At 37.4% G+C, this 22778-nt stretch overlaps 1 protein-coding gene across 1 annotated transcript in view; it reads left to right on the top strand.

Moving 5' to 3' along the window:
- adcy8.L (adenylate cyclase 8 (brain) L homeolog) overlaps positions 1-22778 on the top strand; it is a 189580-nt gene that overhangs the window by 89197 nt on the left and 77605 nt on the right. Inside the window, exons 5-7 of the mRNA XM_018268263.2 lie at positions 6260-6387; positions 6989-7147; positions 8930-9200. Coding sequence (XP_018123752.1) covers positions 6260-6387; positions 6989-7147; positions 8930-9200 — 558 coding nt within the window. The remainder of the gene's footprint in view (positions 1-6259; positions 6388-6988; positions 7148-8929; positions 9201-22778) is intronic.

The raw sequence follows: 22778 nt of genomic DNA, 5'->3' as shown, positions 1-22778 counted from the left end.
TGATGATATACTGTATACAATAGCTTGCATTTCAGGAAATAATTAAAGGGGTAGTTCATTTTTAAAGGGATACTGTCATATGGAAAAAAAATTTTTTTTAAAATGAATCAGTTAATAGTGTTGCTCCAGCAGAATTCTGCACTGAAATCCATTTCTCAAAAGAGCAAACAGATTTTTTTATATTCAGTTTTGAAATCTGACATGGGGCTAGACATATTGTCAATTTCCCAGCTGCCCCAAGTTCTGATAAACTTCAATCACTCTTTACTGCTGTACTGCAAGTTGGAGTGATATCACCCCCTCCCTTTCCCCCCCAGCAGCCAAACAAAAGAACAATGGGAAGGTAACCAGATAACAGCTCCCTAACACAAGATAACAGCTGCCTGGTAGATCTAAGAACAGCACTCAATTGTAAAAACCCATGTCCCACTGAGACACATTCGGTTACATTGAGAAGGAGAAACAGCAGCCTGCCAGAAAGCATTCCTCTCCTAAAGTCACATGACCAGGGGCAGCTGGGAAATTGACAAAATGTCTAGCCCCATGTCAGATTTCAAAATTGAATATTAAAAAAATCTGTTTGCTCTTTTGAGAAATGGATTTCAGTGCAGAATTCTGCTGGAGCAGCACTATTAACTGATTCATTTTGAAAAAATTTTTTTTTCACATGACAGTATCATCATCATCATCATCATTTATTTATATAGTGCTGTCAAGATACGCAGTATCCCTTTAAGTTAACTTTTAGTATGTTATAGAATAGCCAGTTCTTGGTTTTCATTTTTATTGTATTTTAATTTCAAATGGGGTCACTGATCCCAGCAGTCAAAAAACTAGTGTTGCATTAATTTTTTGTTACTTATCTTTCTGCTCAGGCCCTCTCCTATTCATATTCCATTCTCTTATTCAAAAAGGGTTGCCACTTTGGCTTGAATAGAAAGCCAGACAAAAGTGTGAGCTGGTGATGTCAGAGGGGCAGTCTAGTGACATTGGAGGGCAGAGCGGTAGTGATTTGCGGGACGAGAAAAACTCGACAAGCACCCGACCCGACCTGCACCTGATCAGCACCTGCCTCCTCCCCTCTATATATAGACCGACGCTGCCCTGACTCGCCCTGCTGATTACATCACAAAAGGGGAGGGCCGAGTGCAAGGGTATAAAAAAGAGTGCCGGAAGAAGGAAGCCGGCAGTGACTGTGCTGAGGCCCAAACCCGTCTGACCCACTGGTAAAGCCAAGGGTCCCACATTGGGCTGGCCTGCACATAACTACAAAGCGGTGATGTTAGGGGCATGTCTGATTAAGTTATGGGTGTCTCTAATGATGTCACGCCTGTATCAATTTTGAAATTTAAAAACCCGGCAAGATGTTTTGAACTGGGCAGCCCCTTAAAAAACCAAGCTGTCTGGTTGAAAACTAGGTGGCAGTTGGCAACCCTATATTCAATCCCTATATTCAAACTACTGCCTGGTTGCTAGGGTAAATTAGACCCAACAAGATAGGTGCTGAAATTCCAAACTCAAGAGTTGAATAAGAAGCAAAATAATAAAAAATAAAGACCTATTGCATATTGTCTCAGAATATCCCTCTCTTCATTATACTAAAAGTTATTTTTTAAGGTGAACAACCACTTTAAAATGTCTATAGACTTATTTATTGACAAACTTTAAGCCAGAAAAAAATTTAAAAGCCTTTTTTATGAACAATGGAGAAAATATATGCACCACCTTCTGTGAATGCAGCACTGTCTGCATGCAGTGTGTCCAGAGAGGGGTAACAGACAGGTGACATGGTCATCCCATAGAATCTCCCCTAGCATGAAAGCTAGAGATAGTTTTAGAGTATCGGGGTTTGCAAGGAGCACTGTTCTTAGAACCTGCCTTAATTCAAATATTACACTACTAATCCAGCTCTAACACTTGGGTCGTTGCTAAATATATCCAAGTGTGGGGGGTTATACCCTGAAGTTGTACAATTTACTTGAGGCAAAATATAATTAGTCCCTCAGATTTGCATAAATTGCACATACAAGCTAGTGAGATGATGCTACACATATAGAAGCCTGTTGACTATTCACCATTTAATTCTTTTTGCACCATTGACCTCCATCAATGACCTCCATTTGGGGAATGAACATAAAACATAAAATAAACCGGCAGCTCTAACTGAATTTGAAAGGTGTTGATCTATTTATTTTAGCAATTGTCTCTGTGCCTGAAGAAGGCTTCCCAAAACAATTTGTCCTTATAGCACACCCTTTTGAATTTAAATAAATGGGATAAGATTATTTCCCATCTATAATCACATTGTTTGGGGAGCATTCTTGAGCCCTTGCTTGAGCGACTGCGAACTGCTGAACAATCCATGGATTAGCATGACTTCTCTCTTGACTGACTAATACATAGGGACTAATCCCCTTAGGAAAAAGCAGCTTAAAAAGTTATGTATCCAGGTGGTTGGCAGTACCACATGATGAGTTTGTGTCCATTGTTGGCTTCTTTATGAACCAACCTAATAAACTGCTCAACTTTTAGCCATAACTGGGTCCACAACATGGATCTCCTACAGGCTTGTGCTTTGAGATCTTTCCTTTTGTTAAAAAATAAGACTCTTTGGAAAGTTTATCCATAACATAGACTTATGCTCAACAAGGCATGCGCATGCCATCATCAACTGAAATACGAGGAGTTCCAGGGTGTTTCTGCCTTTCTATGGGTTGGTTTTTGCCAACAGCACTGGCCACTAAGAGAGTGGTAAAATAGTAAATGAGCCATAAAGAGTGTAAATTTGTAACAATGAAACTCACATTGCATATTCTACAACATCCAGACTCCGGTACAAAGTTTTTGTTTTTTTCGTTTTTTTTTTTTCATCACCACTTAGAGTAACTTTAAATTAGTGAAATCCATTTTGTCTAATTGCATTAAAATCCACATCATTTATCCAACACAATGACAGCTGAGAAATTAGAAATGATAGGGAAAATGTGCGTTTTATTGTATTATTAATGAAGCATTCCTAATTACTATCTGTTTGGCTTAAATGGGTTTGTTTTGTACAAAACAAATAATTATACTAATGGGTTTATTCATATTGTACATCCTTTAACCAATTTATCTCTTGCATAATAACGCCACCTTACACTTGACTGATCCGCATGGAGGGAATAGCTAAACGCTTGCATGTTTTTTTTTTTGATTGCCGGAATAAATAATGTATCTTACTAGAATCACATAATTTGGTTGATCAGTCACAAATGAAATATATTCATCTCCATATGAGATCTGCCAGCCATTATGGCGTATTATGATAAAATAACCATATAGGTCGCCATTCACAACTAAAAGGAAACAACATATAAGGCTCATTGTTCATACTTAGGTAAGTATTTATGATCTCTTTTCGTATCATATAAATAAAATAAAAAGTAAGACCATATTGCTTTACAAGGGAAAAGTCATTGCAAAAATGTTGGTCTGAATTAATTTACCATGTTATTTTTTTCCAGTTTCTGAAATGTTTTGTTACTGAGATCCATCAGCCTTTGCCAACCTGCTTCCAACAACGTGTTCATGAAATCGGTGCCATAATAATAGATAAACAGTTTGGTTTGACAAGGTGACAATTGTTATGTTTGTTGGCACCGTGACACATTCCTTTCAATTTCAACAGCAGAAATTATTTGCACGCCAAGAAAATAAATGGTAGAGTGATTGTGCACATTAATACATAGGGGCCCGTTTACTTAGTTCGAGTGAAGGAATAGAATAAAAAAAACTTTGAATTTCGAATGTTTTTTTTGGCTACTTTGACCATCTAATGGGCTACTTCGACCTTCGACTCCAACTTCAAATCGAACGATTCGAAATAAAAATCGTTCGACTATTCGACCATTCGATAGTCGAAGTACTGTCTCTTTAAAAAAAAACTTTGACCCCCTAGTTCGCCACCTAAAACCTACCAAAGTCAATGTTAGCCTATGGGGAAGGTCCCCATAGGCTTCCTAACAATTTTCTGATCGATGGAAAATCCTTCGATCGATGGATTAAAATCCTTCGAATCGTTCGATTCGAAGGATTTAATCATTCGATCGAACGATTTTTACTTCGATTGTAGGAAATGCGCTAAATCCTTCGACTTCGATATTCAAAGTCAAAGGATTTCAATTCGGCAGTCGAATATCGAGGGTTAATTAACCCTCGATATTCGACCATAAGTAAATTTGCCCCATAATTTAATACCCAAAAAAAAATATATGCCTTTTTTTTTTTTTGTTAAATAGATTTATTACAAACCCATTACAGGTTGTGTAGATTTGGTAGTTCCCCTTCCATAATAAATATAAAATAATGAATACAACTTAATTATACGTAGTACAAGTATGGGATCTATTATCTGGATTATGGGAAGGCAATCTCCCAGAGAATCCATTTTCATCAAATAACTGAAATTTTAAAAAAAAATTTCTCTGCAATAATTTAACAGAACCTTGTATTTGATACAAGAAGTCCCATTTATTGAAGGTTGAATTTTAGTGGGTAATGCTTTTTGAAACCTCAATTAAACTCTATTTCTCTAAAATGACGCATGCCATGAATGTTATAAAAAGATCCGAACAAAAAAAGTACTAACAGAAAAAAATGCTGAAAAAAATACAAAATCTGCAATCCCTCTAAAAATTCAAGTTGTATGGACAATTCAATTACTAGTGTAAAAATATCTGAAAACCTCTAAAAGTCTGAATGGTTACAAAAAGGTCCAATAGGATTAGTGCAGTTGCCATTGGCTTCTATGGGACCTCAACTACTTTTACTTGGTGCAGTTTTGTATTTGAATTTTTTGTGGTTTTCACACTTAATAAATCTCAGTTTTTTAAAGTTTTAGAGAAATAGAAAAAACTATTTTTAAAGAAAAATACGATTTGTGGAATGAAAGGAAATCCAAATTAGTAAATTAGTCCCTCAGATATGATTAATCCTTAATGGAGGCAAAGCAATTCTATTGGGTTTATTTAGGGGCAGATTTATCAAGGGTCGAAGTGAACTCGAGGGAATTTTCTAAGTAAAAAAAATTATAAATTCGAAGTAATTTTTTGGATACTTTGACCATCGAATAGGAAACTACGACTTCAAATTTACTTCGAATTCGATTAGAAGTAAAAATAGTTTGAATATTCGACCATTCAATAATCTAAGTACTATCTCTTTAAAAAACTTCGACTTCGATACTTCTCCAACCTTAAACCTGCCGAATTGCTATGTTAGCCTATGGGGACCTTCTACAAACTTTTTTCAAGTCTTTACACATCGAATTAAAATCCTTCGATCGTTCGATTAGAAAGATTTAATCGTTTGATCGAACTATTTAAATTCGATCAAACGATTGCCAAATTTGATGAAAAAACGTCAAATTCGATATTCGAATTCGAAGTATTTAAATTCGATGGTCGAATTTCGAAGTATTTTCCACTTCAAAATTCGACCCTTGATAAATCTGCCCCTTAATGTTTAAATGAGACTTAAGAAAACTTAAGGTATGGAGATCCATGGAAATAATGGAAAGATCCCTTATCTGAAAAAGTCATGCACATTCTGGATAATAAGTCCCATAGCTGTAATTGTTGACTAAGGAACATGAAAAAATAGGCAAATTTTCACTGAAATTTCTCAGAATGTCAAAGTCAGTGAGAATTTTTTTTCTTAATGCATTGGAGTCAATGGGCATTTTTTTATACAAACAGGCAAAAACATTTATTTATATCCCCCTCCCCCTATATCACAGTATGGCAACAGGAACACTTTTTCATTCTGCAATTTTTTTCAAAAACTTTTATTGAATTTCGCGATGACACAATCAATGCAAAAAGAACCAAAGAGTAAAACATATCCAGAAAAGAAGAGGTAAAAATAAAGAAATGCACATGTTCTTTGTCTAGTTTATATATACAAAATACAGAAACAAAAGCTTCATATGAAGCAAAAATCAAAGTAAGCATCTAATATAAGGCAGGAAAAAATTTGAAGATCATTTTACATCAGTTTTTTTTTTATTAAAAAATATTGACATTTTAAATTAGTAATTATTAATTACAATTTTATTAAAATATGTGAAATGCAAAAAAAAAGTAAGTGCAATAAAAATGTTAAAGAATCGTAAGAGCCCTGGATCCTGCAGTAACGTTAATAATCAGATTCTTGATTGTTTTGTTTTTGTGTTTCGTTCAAAGTCTAAAGTCAGCCATTGATGTCATTTCTCTTTCAGGAGCATCACTGCCTTAGAATTAAGATCTTAGGAGATTGTTATTACTGTGTGTCTGGACTCCCTGAACCACGACAAGACCACGCTCATTGCTGTGTAGAAATGGGGCTGAGCATGATCAAAACAATTCGGTAATTGCACTCTATTTGCTTAATGTTTCCCTATGTCTGTTCATTTCTGGGAACATAAAGTTAAGCTGCTGGTACATTGCATTCAATTTCACCTCCGAATTGCATTACAGAACGTTCAGTTACTTGATTCTCTTAGTAATAATTTAGCACAGCTGGGCGTTGTTTGGTTTTTCATTCGGTCCGTGTTCCTGTAATACTAGCCGGTCAAGGGAATTTTAAGTAGATCTTATTTTTTTAGAATTTAAATTTGTATGGTCTAAATAGCAATTCATTTATAAAGAAGGAAATTGTGTTAATTACAAGGGTAGTGATGGGCGAATTTATTCGCCAGGCGCGAATTTGTTTCGAATTTGTGCCATTCGCGAGCGGCGAATAAATTCACAAAACGGCTGCGAAAATTCGCTTGTGAAAATTCGGCAGGATCAAAAAAAACATTAGTTTCGCCGGAGTCCAAAAAACAGATGCCGGCGTCCAAAAAGCGCAAATTCGCTCAAATTCGCCCATCACTATACAAGGGACGTCAAATAACCTGCAGGCCTGCTTACACACTACGAAACTGGGATTAAACCCCATCTGTTTATCTCCATGTGTTATCTTGTAGGTATGTAAGATCAAGGACCAAACACGATATTGATATGAGGATAGGTATTCACTCTGGCTCAGTTCTATGTGGAGTCTTGGGGCTGAGAAAGTGGCAGTTTGATGTTTGGTCTTGGGATGTGGATATTGCAAACAAACTGGAATCAGGTGGAATCCCTGGGTAAGCAGCATCATTTTCTTTAGTATCATGTACATGTACATATACATATATATAAATGTACTCTTCTCACACCATTGTCTATGTTGCTTAGTGATAAACAAATACACACAACATTACACATAGGGGGTTATTTATCAAGCTTCGAATATCCAAACCTTGAATAAATCATAGTTTTTGGAGCAAAAAAAACCTACAAATTTCTTGAGATTTATTAAAGTCCAATGGTCTAAAAACTCTAAAAAATCCGAATCCCCGGCATCTTAAAGCTCTCGAGGCCCTGTATAAGTCAATGGGGAAGGTGACAATGTCTGCGCTGATGTCCGTACGGATATCCGATGATTTCGGGGGTTTTGGCCCAAAAAACGTAGAAAACTGTGAAAAAATCTTAGTTTTTGCAGAAAACTCTGAACAATTAGGAGTTTTTGGGGAAAGCTCTGAAGTTTTCGGAGTTTTGCTCGATCCTATTTTTTCTGGCTTTTTTCTTCATAAATTAGATCCATTCGAGAATTCGGAGTTGCACAGAGTTGGATATTAGAAATACTGAGATAAATTCGGACCTTGAAAAATAACCCCCATAGCGTACATTATCCAGTGTGATTTTGCCTATAAGATCCCCAAGGCAACCATTGCAGAATGCAGATGATATCCAAAACACTCCTTGACAATACCCCACACAAACTTTATTGGCTTTGCCTTCAGAGATTCACACAATAGCAACATCATTTCCCATGGACAGTCTTGTTCTCCTAAACCTCCTAAGTAGACAATGCTCTGCCAGCATGAACTTTTTATTGAGACATATATCAGAGACTCGGTTATTTTTATTTTGAATAGCATTGGCCAGCATAAAACATCTCAATATTTCATTATATTATGCACTCACTGTGTGTTGTTCATATATTTTTCTAATGATTCTGACAATTGCTTCTCTATCTTCTACACTAATCCATTTTTATAACATTATGAACATTCCCTATTAACTTTCTTATAATAATAAGTATTTATTAAAGGAGAACTAAACTCTAAAAATGAATATGGCTAAAAATTGCATATTTTATATAGTGAACTTATTGCACGAGGCTAAAGTTTCAGCTTGTCAATAGCAGCAATGATCCAGGACTTCAAACTTGTCACAGGGGGTCACCATCTTGGAAAGTGTCTGTGACACTCACATGCTCAGTGGGCTCTGATTGGCTGTTGAGAAGCTAAGCTTAGGGCTCGTCACTAATTATCCAGCAGAAAATGAGCTTCCCTGGCTGTAATATAAGCTGATGCTACAGGTTTGCTGATTATTCAATTCTGATGCTAATTGCACTGGTTTCTGTGCTGCCATGTAGTAATTATGTGTATTAATGACTAATCAGCCTTATATTGTGACATTTCTATTCTATGTGTACTATATATTGTGAGTGGGTCCCTAAGCTCAGTAAGTGACAGCAGCACAGAGCATGTGCAGTGAATCAGCAGAAAAGAAGATGGGGAGCTACTGGGGCATCTTTGGAGACATAGATCTTTACTGCTAAAGGGCTGTGGTTGCCTTGGGCTGGTACAGCAGCTCAAAACATAATGTACAATATTTCTAGCCTAGTTATTTAGTTAAGCTTTATTTCTCCTTTAAACAGCTGTTTTGCTAAAATGGCCACTTTGCCAATGAAACCTTTGGTAGCTGAAAGGGACTTTTTGTGAACTGGACCTTGTTTATGTTTGTGTTTCCCCAATTGAAGCAAATTTTTTAAAAATGTTTTTCATATTTTCAATGTAAAATCTTCTTTACATTTGTAGGAGAATTCATATATCAAAAGCTACCTTGGACTGCCTTAACGGTGATTATAATGTGGAAGAGGGCCATGGTAAAGAAAGAAATGAATTTTTGAGGAAACATAACATTGAGACATACTTAATTAAACAACCAGAGGAAAATCTCCTGACTTTACCTGAAGATATTGTGAAGGAGTCTGTCAGTCCCACCGATAGAAGAAACAGTGGAGCAACATTCACAGAAGGTTCATGGAGCCCAGAACTTCCATTTGATAACATTGTTGGCAAGCAAAATGTAAGTCCTACTTTCCATAATGTCAACACATATAAGACATGCTTGAACAAAGCTCAGTTCTGAAAGCCTCCGAGGAAAAAAAATTCCATCTTTAACCTTTCCTTTAACATACAACTAGAAATAATTATGAAAATTGCCCAAGGGTTGAATTAACCTACTAAATGTATGAACTGAAGCAAATCCCACACGCCCTATTAGAATTAAATACCATTAAAGTGTAAGACATCAATACAAAAATTAAATGTGTGTACCAAATAACCCAAAATGATTTCATGTTCACAAAAAATGGATAGAATATCTCTTATAGATTTTTGGTGATGCTCTTCTCAGCCCCACACAGGTGTGTTTTTATGATGGGTGCCCCAAGTGCATGTATTGATACATGAATAAAGAGACAGAATTTTAGATGAATGTGTTCCAGAGATTAACATTGCCATACAATTATTTTGTTAAATAATCATCATATTTGACAAAACTATTAAAAATAAATTTACCCTATAAGTATACAGTATAATATATATATATACACACAGTTAGGTCCATAAATCTTTGGACAGAGACAACTTTTCTCTAATTTTGGTTCTGTTCATTACCACAATGAATTTCAAATGAAACAACTCAGATGCAGTTGAACTGCAGACTTTAATTCAGTGGGTTGAACAAAAAAGATTGCATAAAAATTTGAGGAATTAAAGCCTTTTTTTTAAAACAATCACTTCATTTCAGGGGCTCAGAAGTTTTTGGACAATTGACTCAAAGGCTATTTCATGGGCAGGTGGGGGAAATTCCTTCGTTATGTCATTATCAATGAAGCAGATAAAAACCCTGGAGTTGATTTGAGGGGGTTGCTTGGATGTGGAACAGACAACATGCAGGAGCTCTCCATGCAGGTGAAAAAATACAAAAACAGAAAGAACCCACTCGAGACATTGCTACAATATTAGGAGTGGCAAAATCTCCAGTTTGGTACATCCTGAGAAAGAAAGAAATCACTGGTGAACTCAGCAATACAAAAGACCTGGACGTCCATGGAAGACAACAGTGGTGGATGATCACAGAATCATTTCCATGGTGAACAGAAACCCCTTCACAACAGCCAAACAAGTGAACAACACTCTCAGGGAGGTTGGTGTATCCAATTTCAAGTCTACCATAAAGAGAAGACTGCAGGAAAGTAAATACAGAGGGTGCACTGCAAGGTACAAGGCCAAGCATCAAGAATAGAAAGGCTACATTGGACTTAGCTAAAAAAAGCTAAAAAAAAAAAAAAAAGGCAGCACAGTTCTGGAAAAACATGCTTTGGACAGATGAAACCAAGATCAACCTCTACCAGAATGATAGCAAGAAAAAAAGTATGGAGAAGGTGTGAAACAGCTCATGATCCAAAGCATTGCACATGATAAAACATTTGGGAGGCAGTGTGATGGCTTGGGGTGCATGGCTGCCAGTGGCACTGGGACACTAGTGTTTATCCATCATGTGACACAGGACAGAAGCACAAGAATGAATTCTGAACTGTTCAGAGACACTGTCTGCTCAAATCCAGCTAAATGCAGTCACATTGATTGGGAGGCATTTCATACTGACCCAAAACATACAGCCAAAGCAACCCAGGAGTTTATCAAAGCAAAGAAGTGGAATATTCTTGAATGGCCAAGTCAGTCACCTGATCTGAACCCAATTGAGCTGCATTTCACTTATAGATTTTTGGTGATGTTAGGCTCTTCTCAACCCCACACAGGTGTGTTTTTATGATGGGTGCCCCAAGTGCATGTATTGATGCATAAATAAAGAGACAGCGTTTTAGATGAATGTGTTCCAGAGATTAACATTTCATAATGATTCAAAACATACAGCCAAAGCAACCCAGGAGTTTATTAAAGCAAAGAAGTCGAAAATTCTTGAATGGCCAAGTCAGTCACCTGATCTGAACCCAATTGAGCTGCATTTCACTTGTTGAAGACTAAACTTGGGACAGAAAGGTCACAAACAAACAACAACTGAAAGCCGCTGCAGTAAAGGCCTGGCAGAGCATTAAAAAGGAGGAAACCCAGAATTTGGTGATGTCCACGAGTTCAAGACTTCAGCCTGTCATTGCCTGCAAAGGGTTTTCAACCAAGAATTAGAAATTAACATTTTATTTAAATTTTTAAACTTGTCCAATTACTTTTGAGCCCCTGAAATGAAGTGATTATGTTAAAAAAGGCTTTAGTTCCTCACATTTTTATGCAATCTTTTTGTTCAACCCACTGAATTAAATCTGAAAGTTTGCAGTTCAACTGCATCTGAGTTGTTTCATTTAAAATTCATTGTGGTAATGTACAGAACCAAAATTAATGAAAAAAAAAAGTTGTCTCTGTCCAAATATTTATGGACCTAATTGTATATTTTAAATTCAGCAAATGATAATATCTATAGATATTTTAAAATAAATATTTATTTTTTTAAATAATACTATGCCAATGCAGAGAGAGTAGATTTAATTACATTTTAAGAGGATAAAGCTCATTCCATTAGGTATTGTCTCTTTTGCTGTATATTCAGTTAGTTTGGTATCTGAACAACTGCAACACCAATGCTCTGCTTCTGACAGTGTAGACTCCCTAAGAGTATGTGTTATTGTTATTGAATCATACACAGAGCATGGGGTATTGCACACAGTCAATCTTATCCCCAGCAGAGCAATTACAGTGTCTTCCCCAGGTAGATCATTTTAATAAAGTGAATGGAAATAAGATGTGCTATGCGAGAGAAGATACCCCCATAGGAAAATGTCTCTTAAATTCTAAAGATATTAAGAGCGATCATAATGTTTCATAATAATATGGACAACACTCTCCTTTTAGGTTTTTAGGATTTTAGGTTTAATATGGTTCATGAGTGATGTCCCACAATAACTAATAATTATGATAGTACAAGTGTACAGTTATATTAAGAAAAAATTTTCTTAGGATAAAACCTAAACCCTGGGTAAATTAAGGTTATATGCCTCCAGAACTTACACAGGTATTGACCTCTGATTCTCCATCTTTTCTCTTTCTTTCATGGTAAGGCAGGGCTTAGCACTGGACCAGGCTGAAAGGCATCATGGGGGATTTCCCCGTGCACTGATATTTATGGGCCATGGTAGGCAGGTCAAAGTAGTTGATTGATGGAGCAAACACATAGGGGGTAATTTATCAAAGGCTGAGTTGTAAAATCTCAAAAGATTTTTCACTAGAAATCTTGACTTTTTAGAGGAAAAAAGCTCTCAAATTTGTTGAGATTTATTATACCCCGATGCTGCAAAAAAACTGAATCCGAAAATCTGCCACCACAGACCTGTCGAGGTCCGGTATAAGTTAATGGGAGAGGCACCTATCCCAATATAAATTTATTGTGGTCTATGCTGGGTTTAGCCTGAAAATCTGATTTTTTCAGGGTTTTCAGGCAAAAACTCCAAAAATCAAGCAATATAGGAAAAAACTTGAAAAAAATATGCATGATTCCAGTTTTTCGCTCTATTTTATTGATCGGATTAAATAGGATGTTTTTTTTTTTTTAAATAAAAAAGTAAAATCGGCATGGGACTTTGATCAAGCTTTTTTTTATTAATATTATGAGATAAATTCAGATTTAAGTCATTAATCCATTTATCTATTGGCCAAAGCTTCATCAACCCAACCTTCTTAGTGAGAAAAAAGCCTTAGGCCCTTCTTTCCTAATCATGTGAAAGAGAGTAACCCAGAAAGCGGAGGTCTGCATCAGTGTAAGTTTTAGGGCAAAACTGGATTCATGTTCTCAGCAGTTGTTGCCAATAAATCAAAAAAAAAAATTGGGGAAATAGTTCACCAGTACCCCTAACATCTCAACAGGACTCAAGTATGACTTTGTAGAACAGCATCAATCCTGCACACAGTCAGTAAAGCTTGCTTATGGTTCTCTACTGTTGCCATTTTACATAAATTCCATACCATCAACTCTGTCTTTTATTTTAATTTTAATTTAATTACCATAATCTGAACGGGAGCCATTAAACATGCATGTATTATTAAGCTGCATCCCTAGTCATATGTTGGAATGTTGCCTGCATGAACTGATTCAATGTTCAGCCTTTTTTTATGGTTTGTATGCTGTGTTACATCTGCCTGTTGTAAGTAATGCACATTGTAGGCCACTTCTTCATAAAGTTATTAAAATAAGCTTTTGGAACAACCAACATACACTGCAACTTTATGCTCAAAACGTCTGGCCGCCAACAATGATAAAAATGGAAGATAACAAAGGTACTTTACTGGGGCATGTGCAGGGACAATGTGAGCCTACCTTTAAATGGTTGTTGCTGTTGAACCGTGTTTGTGAGTATGGTTAAGATCTTTTAAAGATCACAGAAATAAACTTTGTATCTGTCGACGTGATTACACTCTACAAGGAAAAGCCAAGTTATGTTGACATGAGCATGTCCTCTTTCAGAGTCTTTCAAGATGGAATCTAACAGCCATTGTGATAGCAGTGACCCTTTAACTAGCCGCAGGGATCAGTTTTCTTGGCCCCCATTTAACTAGGATGAGAGAAGGTCTTATATAGTCAGATGTGCTGTTGTCTGTTAACAAAAGATCAGACATGTGTTGAGCGTTTTCTAGGGAAACTCAGGGTCTATTCTTCCCAAGAGTTTCAAGTGAGGCAGGAAACTGACAATGTAGAAACATATGCTTTCTAATATGTTTAATATTGGCATCTTTTATATCTTGCTCATATATGCAGGAAATGTAAGCACACTATCCTTTGATATTGTCATGACTATGGCTTATTTATCCATATGGCCTTAAAAGCTCCATAGTCATTTGAAACTATGACTTTCCGGGGGGCTCCTGGTGGTGCTCCTTATTGGAAGACGCTTGCAGGAAGTCCATCAGCTTAGCTGCCAGCAAATGATTCTGTGCACCAAGATAATATGAACCTCCATGTGTTTTTCAGACACTATGTTAGAAATAATTATGGAGGTGTGACTCTACTGAAGTCACTTGTTTCCTTAAGGAAAGGAAGCAGATACAAGTAATTATTTAAAAAAAAAAAAGGTTTGACTCAAAATATTATTTTCCAAGGAATCATAAGCTGGTAAAGGTGACCAGGTAGTCCAAAAGGGAGTCATTGAAAATGCAATTAGTCGTTGATTAGTAAAAAGGAGAAAAGGAATTGAGGTCCAATATGGATAGCCATATCCATGGCAATCTTCACTTAAATACCAAAAATATGGCTACCCCAAGAATTTTTTTTCCAAATAAAGTAATTACAAAAGTAAAAAAAAAAAGCATTTTATTAGGACGTAGAGAACCTGACGCGTTTTTATACCTAATGGGGTACTTACTCCTAGGCTCATGTACCTTTTAAAAAAGAGATAAAGACTTGGGATACAAAATGGATTGCAAGCTGCAATTAAATACCAAAAATATGGATACCCCAAGAAACTAAGTAATAACAAAAGTTAAAACAGCATTTTATTAGGACATAAGAGAGCCTGATGTGTTTTGTGCTTAATGGGGCACTTACTCATAGGCTCACTTCCTTTTATAATTACTTTGTTTTGAACACTTTTTTGGTGTGTTCATATTTTTGGTATCAAAATATAATTTTTTGTTTAAGGTCTTGATTTCTTGGTCTGGTTGATTTCTTCACCTTAATCTTGAAGCAAAGTTCATATGTAGAGTGGTCCTAGGGAAATGTAAGGGACAACACAGTGGTGAGGAATGGGAAGCAGGAGACCTGGCCTTCCACCACAAGTGGTAAAAGGTGGAGGAGATTGGGATGGCATACAGTACATTCAAGTGATTTTCAAAGAGCTTGTTTTTATGGCATTTAGTATGTCAGCTCTATGCTTTAATGCTAATCTAGTAGGCCATTGCCAGTGGGAGTGTTAGTTCCCGCTTTGTAATAAATCCATATTTTATTCAACATTATTCTAGTTAATATCAAACGTGGTATTAAGCAAAAATACATGCTTTTTTTCTTGCGATTGCTGATGAGTCAGACATAATTTTGACCCGGTGTAGTCCTAAGCTGGTGCGAATAAAGAGCACAATATAACAATATTTAACGGCATAATAGACAAGCAGGTAAAAATCTCTTGTAACAGAAAAATAACAAAAGTGGTTTAAAATTGAGACTCGAATGACCTGCTGAATAGATAATGGCCGTAGACATTCTGAAAGCCGCCAGTAATTTTCTGCACGGTTAGCCATTAATACTTCCCCCTTAAAAATGCATTTTTAATTTTTCTATTACAGCAGATTTTCAGTAACTGAAACAAGCACAAAATCACAGTGTACATAATCTCCGATATTTGATCGCTTGGGAGCCAGAACGAATTAACCCAAGGGTGTCACAAGAGCTTTCCGCTTGGCATTGCCTTGCTTTTACTATAACTGCTGCCTTGTTGTCTATAAAGTATATAAATAAATTTCATGGGGTGCATTTGTTGATTCCAAGCAGATCAGCTAATTTTACATAAAAAAACGTCTTCTGTTTCTAAAGAGCATTATTAATTATACAGGTATGAGACCCATTATCCAGAATGCCCAGGACCTGCAGGTTTCCAGATAAGGGGTCTTTCCATAATTTGGATCTTCATACCTTAAGTCTACTAGTAAATCATGTAAACATGAAATAAACCCAATAGGCTGGTTTTGCTTCCAATAAGGATTAATTATATCTTAGTTGGGATCAAGTACAAGATACTGTTTTATTATTACAGAGAAAAGGGAAATCAATTTTAAAAATTTGGATTATTTGGATAAAATGGAGTCTATGGGAGGCAGCCTTTCCTCAATTTGGAGCTTTCTGGATACTGGGTTTTTGGATAACGGATCCCATACCTGTATATGATACCATAAGCATATCATGGCCACTATATTCCTGCTGCCTAGGACTTACTCTCTGGTGGATGCTGGCCAAAGGTATAGGATCCATTATCCGGAAACCCATTATCCAGAATACTCCGAATTACCGCAAAGGCCGTCTGTTTTATCCAAATAATCCAAATTTTTTAAAATGATTTGCTTTTTCTCTGTAATAATAAAACAGTAGATTGTACTTGAGCCCAACTAAGATATAATTAATCCTTATTGGAGGCAAACCCAGCCTATTGGGTTTATTTCATGTTTATGTGATTTTCTAGTAGACTTAAGGTATGAAGATCAAAATTATGGAAAGATATGTTATACGGAAAACACCAGGTCCCGAGAATTCTGGATAACAGGTTTCATACCTGTTTTTCCATAAATTGGGACAGTTATTTACTATAATCCATGTTTGAGCTCCACGGAGGCCACCAGTTAGACAGCCCTGATAAAGGCCAATAGAGTAGGATTTGTTTATATGTTTAATTCTTGTGTGATCACTCTATCTCATATCTATTGACTTCTGTTCCAGTGGGATGAGAGTCCTGACTCCCGAGTGAGTGATCCAACACATCTAGGTGATCCCACCATGTTGCTACGTAGGTGTGTAAAGCGTAATCTGATTTTGTTGAGCTCATGTCATTATCAGTGGATAAAAGTGACACAGTACCAACATTCACATCCAGGTTACAATTTAGTCCAATTGAAGCCTCTAGTGTCAACAAATCATTAAAGGGAAGCTTTTCATAGTTTGTATAAAACTATTTTTCTCTGTAATAATAAAACAGTAGCTTGTACTTGATCCCACCTGAGATATAATTAATCCTTATTGGAAACAGAACAGGGTGTTTACATGATTTCAAGTATGAAGATCCAAATTATGGAATGAACCTTTATCTGTAGTGATGGGCGAATTTATTCGCCAGGCGAGAATTCGCGGCGAATTTGCGCGTTTCGCCGCCAGCGAATAAATTCGCGAAATGCCCGCAAAAATTTGCGTCAAAAATTCGCCGGCACAAAAAACGGGCGCCGGCATAAAAAACGGGCGCCGGCGTCAAAAACGAGAATTTTTCGGCGAAGCGAAATGGCGCAAATTCGCCCATCACTATTTATCTGTCAAGCCCCAGGATTCTGGATGACAGGTCCCATACTTGTAAAAAACTTTCAACATCAGTGCCATCAATGGGGATTTTAGAAATGGCACTTTTATTCATGTTTTTATGTGTCCATGGGTCATTTATTAATGCAAGTGTGGTGTGCAAATTGCAATTTCTTATGGATATCACCATGTTTTACCCATAATGCAACGTGCCCCCCATAATTCCATTGTAATTGAAGCCTCACTCTGGGTTGCACTCAGTTGCCTTTGCGGTGCACTTCGGGTGCAAGTTGCATCTAGAATTTTCAAAGAGGGGTGTGATCTGATTCACTGGGTGCAGGTCTGGTGCACCTATAAACTCATAAGAGGCACAATGGGTCCATTGGTTACTGCAGGGGCTCTCCATTGTGTCCATTTTAAAGCAGCTGCTTTTGTAAATAGACAACTGGACATAAAAAGCCAAAGCCACAACTGCATTAATCAGTATTAATCCTCAGTGTAAAAAAATGAAGTAATCCTATGTGTAAGAATGATCATTCTGTAAAGAAACTGCTCTATGGATACCTCATTAAGATCTAAGCAGTCAGTGACTCCCGGAGGTAACAGATTAAAAACATTTTCTGAGAATCAAAAAAAACCAGAGGTGCCGGTTCGGAGATCTCATTATAAATTTCCCATAGGCAATGTTGGCTCCTATTAGCTGCTTATGAGTAGGGGGTCTCAGACAGCAACATGATATACTTAGATGTTTTAATGAGATGAATCACTCCTAATAGCAACATCTGTCAAGTATATAATATTATCCTACTCGACTCCATCGGTTTCTAGATTGTCAGATATGAGTTTTATATACAGTACATCGGTTACATGGCTGCTGATGCAACAATGAGATTTGTTTATTTATGTTGACAGTCAATGTTGTTTAGGGGCGATATTTTGCTTATAAAGGTTATACAGGTATGGGTAGTTATAGGCGAACAAATTTGCTGCAAATTTCCGGCATTAAAAAATTTTGGACGCACCCGAAAAGTCACTCGCATGAAAATCGGCGTGTGTCATTCACTAATTGGACGCCCATTGACTTCAACGCGGTGTCAAAATTGATTTTCGAGTTTTAAAAAAATTTTCACAAATTTCTCCCAGTTCTGTGAATTTTGCGGGAAATTCACAAATTTTTTGTTGAAACGGGGAAAAATTCACCCATCACTAGGTATGGGATCTGTTATCCAGAATGCTCGGGACCTGGGGTTTTCCAGATTTTTCCGGATTATGGATCTTTGCTTAAAGGGGAAAGGTCTTTTTACTTGGGGTGCCAAGTCACCCCCAAGTGATCGCATGTACTTACCTGAAACCCCGGGCCGGTGCTCCTATCAGGAGAAAACTGCACCAGTCCAGGATTATTCCAGCGAGCACCACGGAACGTAGTAGTTTTCCTGATAGGAGCACCGGAGCATGCCTAACTTTTGGCACCCCAAAAAGACCTTTTCTTCTTCTTTAATTAAAATACCTTCTACTAGACCTAAGGGGCCGATTCACTAACTTCGAGTGAAGTATTCGAAGTAAAAAAACTTCGAATTTCAAAGTGTTTTTTTGGGCTACTTCGACCATCGAATGGGCTACTTCGACCTTCGACTATGACTACGAATCAAAGGATTCGAACTAAAAATCGTTCGACTATTCGACCATTCGATAGTCGAGGTACTGTGTCTTTAAAAAAAACTTCGACCCCCTAGTTCGCCACCTAGGTCCCCATAGGCTTTCCTAAGTTTTTTTGAATGAAGGATATTCCTTCAATCGTTGGATTAAAATCCTTCGAATCGTTCGATTCAAAGGATTTTATCGTTCGATCGAAGGAATAATCCTTCAATCGTTCGATCGTACTATCTGCGCTAAATCCTTCGACTTCGATATTCAAAGTCGAAGGATTTTAATTCCCAGTCAATTATCGAGGACTAATTAACCCTCGATATTCGACCCTTAGGGGCCGATTCACTAAACTCGAGTGAAGGATTCGAATGTAAAAAATTCGAATTTCGAAGTATTTTTTTGGTACTTCGACCATCGAATTGGTTAAATTCGTTCGAATACGAACGAAATCGAACGAATCGAACGAAAAATCGTTCGACTATTCGACCATTCGATAGTCGAAGTACTTTCCCTTTAAAAAAAACTTCGACCCCCTACTTCGGCAGGTAAAACCTACCGAAGTCAATGTTAGCCTATGGGGAAGGTCCCCATAGGTTTGCTAACCTTTTTTTGATCGAAGGATTTTCCTTCGATCGTTGGATTAAAATCCTTCGAATCGTTCGATTCGAAGGATTTAATCGTTCGATCGAACGAAAAATCCTTCGATCGATCGAACGAACGTTTAGCGCTAAATCCTTCGACTTCGATATTCGAAGTCGAAGGATTTCAATTCGAGGGTCGAATTTCGAAGTATTTTTAACTTCGAAATTCGACCCTTAGTGAATCTGCCCCTTAGTCTACTAGAAAATCATTTAAACATGAAATAAACCCAATAGGATTGTTTTGCCTCCAATAAGGATTAATTATATCTTAGTTGGGATCAAGTACAGAGAAAAAATGTCAATTATTTGATTTAAATGGAGACTATGGGAGAACGTAATTCGGAGTTTACAGAGAAAAAGGAAATCATTTTAAAACATTTGGATTATTTGGATACCGTGGAGTCTATGGGGTATACTGTATTTATCAAAGAGTGAAGTTAGAGATCACCACAGTCCACTAGTGGGAAATTCCTCTACTCTCCATTCATTTCTATAGTATTTTTAAAGGCATATTTATCAAAGGATGAACTTTCACCCATTAATAAATTCACTTTTAAAAATCCCATAGAAATGAATGGAGAGTAGAGGAATTTCCCACTAGTGGACTGTGATCTCTAACTTCACTCTTTGATAAATATGCCCTTATGGGAGACGGCCATCCTGTAATTCGGAGCTTTCTGGATAAGGAGTTTCCTGATAATGGATCCCATAACTGTACTGTACATTTCTGCATGAAGTATTGTACACCTATTTCTTTTCTGCCAAAAATCTAAACAGCATTCTTGCCTTACTCTGTGGAAGGGATTTGTAGATATGCCCTCAAAATTAGAAAAAGGATCATTTCAATGAACTGCTGCTCTCCAAGGGGTGGAGAACCCCGCTGATGAAGACCTCTTTTTGTGGTTGAAACGTGTTTGGTTTTTTAATGATGCGATTATTTAATAAAGATTTTTTATTTTAAATTTTGGAGTGTGCAATCCCTTGTTTTTTTTTTTGCTTAATGCATTTGGGATTGTTTTTGGGCTGATTGCAATGGATTGGCACCTCACTTATTTTCTTAGGGTGTGCATTTGCCATGCTTGCCATTGGAAGAGACAAACGCTTAGCTGAGGCAGGTCATAAAAATCACCGGAGTGGTAAAATACATTTTTAATTAAATCTGAGCCTTTAATGTATCAGGGAATAATACTGTATCTGATAAAATTTGAAATGCAATCATCCCTGTAAAAGGAAATGTCATCTCCAGTATTAACATTTTAGCAGCAACTTGCACCCAATATGCCTCAAAATTTGGATATTGAGCAACATTGAGCAAAATTGCAACTTGCTGCACCGCCGCCATGAAGAATTGCGATGGGAAAACTCTGCATTGCAGGTAAAAAACACACAGGGATTTGCATTCGAATTTGCACTTATGGTTGTAAATGTTTTCTCTGTGCCTGCTCTGGCTCTTCTCCAGGTACTCTGATTTTCTCCAAAAAAAAATACAGTCAGTTTAATTAGCTCCTAATTGACCCTAGTGTATGTGACTGTGATAGGGACTTTAGATTGTAAGCTCCATTGGTGCAGCAACAGCTACGACTGATGTATAATCTCTATAAAATGCCGCAGGATATTTATTCTCTATATAAATTAAGGATAATAAATACTAGCATTTTAACCCTCAGCCCTACCCATTTTGTCATCGCCACCCTTATTATTATTATTATTATTATTAATATTATTAAAGCTTTATAATATTGTTACATTGCTTTGTGCTTTGCCTTTGTGCCTTCTGCTCCCCAGGAGGAGCAATAAATCTGCTGCCATTCTGTGTTTGCTATGGAAACTGAGCCTCATGCTGTTCTGTCACTGTCCACTGCAAGATTATTATTTTTTTTGTTTATTTATAGAGAATTTTATTCCGTTTGTTTATTGCAGAACAACACTGTGTATAGTGCAAGGCAGAAAGCCAAGCCGGCCGGAGGCTTATACACTTACTTTATCCATCACGCTAACCCTGTAAAGAAGGGATAATTACACTAAATAGTATTAATGGCTAGAGCAGCCAGCAGATAACGCCCAAGCTTTCGTTATACCCAAGCTCAGTTTTAAATGACAGACCCTGGTTCAAATCCCCAAGGCTGCTTGTAGATTTGTCATCTTAGACAAGTCCATGAATCTTTTGATACCATTGGTAGTGTTACCTTCCGGAGTCAGTAGGTAAGAAATCATTGGCACTCAAAGGGCAGGTGCAAGAAGGGACAGTCCCTTGCGTTTTATTAGCAGAAAATGCGACGTTTTGGGGTCAGGCCCCTTTATCAAGCATGGACCCCGAAACGTTGCATTTTCTGCTAATAAAACGCAAGGGACTGTCCCTGCTTGCACCTGCCCTTTGAGTGCCAGTGATTTCTTACCTACTTGCAGTTGGATGGTGCCGATCCCTTCGTCACCATGCACCGCGAGAGGAGCTTCTATTCGAACCTTCAGGAGTCAACCATGAATTTAATCTGTTAACTATTTTTTTTTTCTTTGCTTTATGGATCAGTTTAGGACTAGGATCCAACAAGTCTAAACGTTGCATCTTTCCATCGAGATTCCGTCGTGTTTATCGTCGATGTTTTCAATATCTCAAGGTCAACTGATTTAGAAGGCTCCCAAGTAAATAGATATGAGCACCTTTAGGATCACTTCCATTGTGTTTTGAGCTGGGGGGTCCATGCTGTAGATCTAAATCAGGAGTCCCCAACCTTTTATTTACCCATGAGCCACATTCAATTGTGCCCTCTTGTTGCTCAAAGTCAAGCCCAGTAATAATTAAGATTATGTACTCCATGTCCTTGACTAGGTTCATGTATCATGTGTTAGACTAAGTGCGCACATCATGTGCTAGTTTAGGTTCATATATCATGTCTTCATTAGGAACATACATAATGTCCTAGACTAGGTACATACAACATTGATCAGCGTTGGCCTGGGGGTTCCAGGCCCACCGGAGCTCCACATCAGGGGCCCACACCCCTCTCCCCGTGGCCCCCAACCCAGCTGCAACCCCCCTTCAGCCCCTTTCCCAGCGTATACCATATCTCTTTATTGCGATCAGGGCAGAGGGAGGTCATGGAGTAGCACAGTCAGCTGTAGGGAGAAATGTGGCCCAGCAGGGGCCCCTGAGGGCCCGGAGAGTCCATAATTTTTTGTACTGAAGGAACCTATAACATAAGCTTGTCTTGAAAGTTCATGGGGGGTTCAAATAGGCACAGGGGAATTTCTTTTTTGGGAGGCAAATTGAAGACATTTTTTATTATTCATACTATCCCAAGGCCAACTCCATATACAA

The sequence above is a fragment of the Xenopus laevis genome, chromosome 6L (genome assembly GCF_017654675.1).
Source record: "Xenopus laevis strain J_2021 chromosome 6L, Xenopus_laevis_v10.1, whole genome shotgun sequence".
In the NCBI taxonomy this organism is placed as follows: domain Eukaryota; kingdom Metazoa; phylum Chordata; class Amphibia; order Anura; family Pipidae; genus Xenopus; species Xenopus laevis.
Note: the sequence above shows the minus strand (reverse complement) of the source record. Positions and strands in the feature narration are given on the sequence as shown.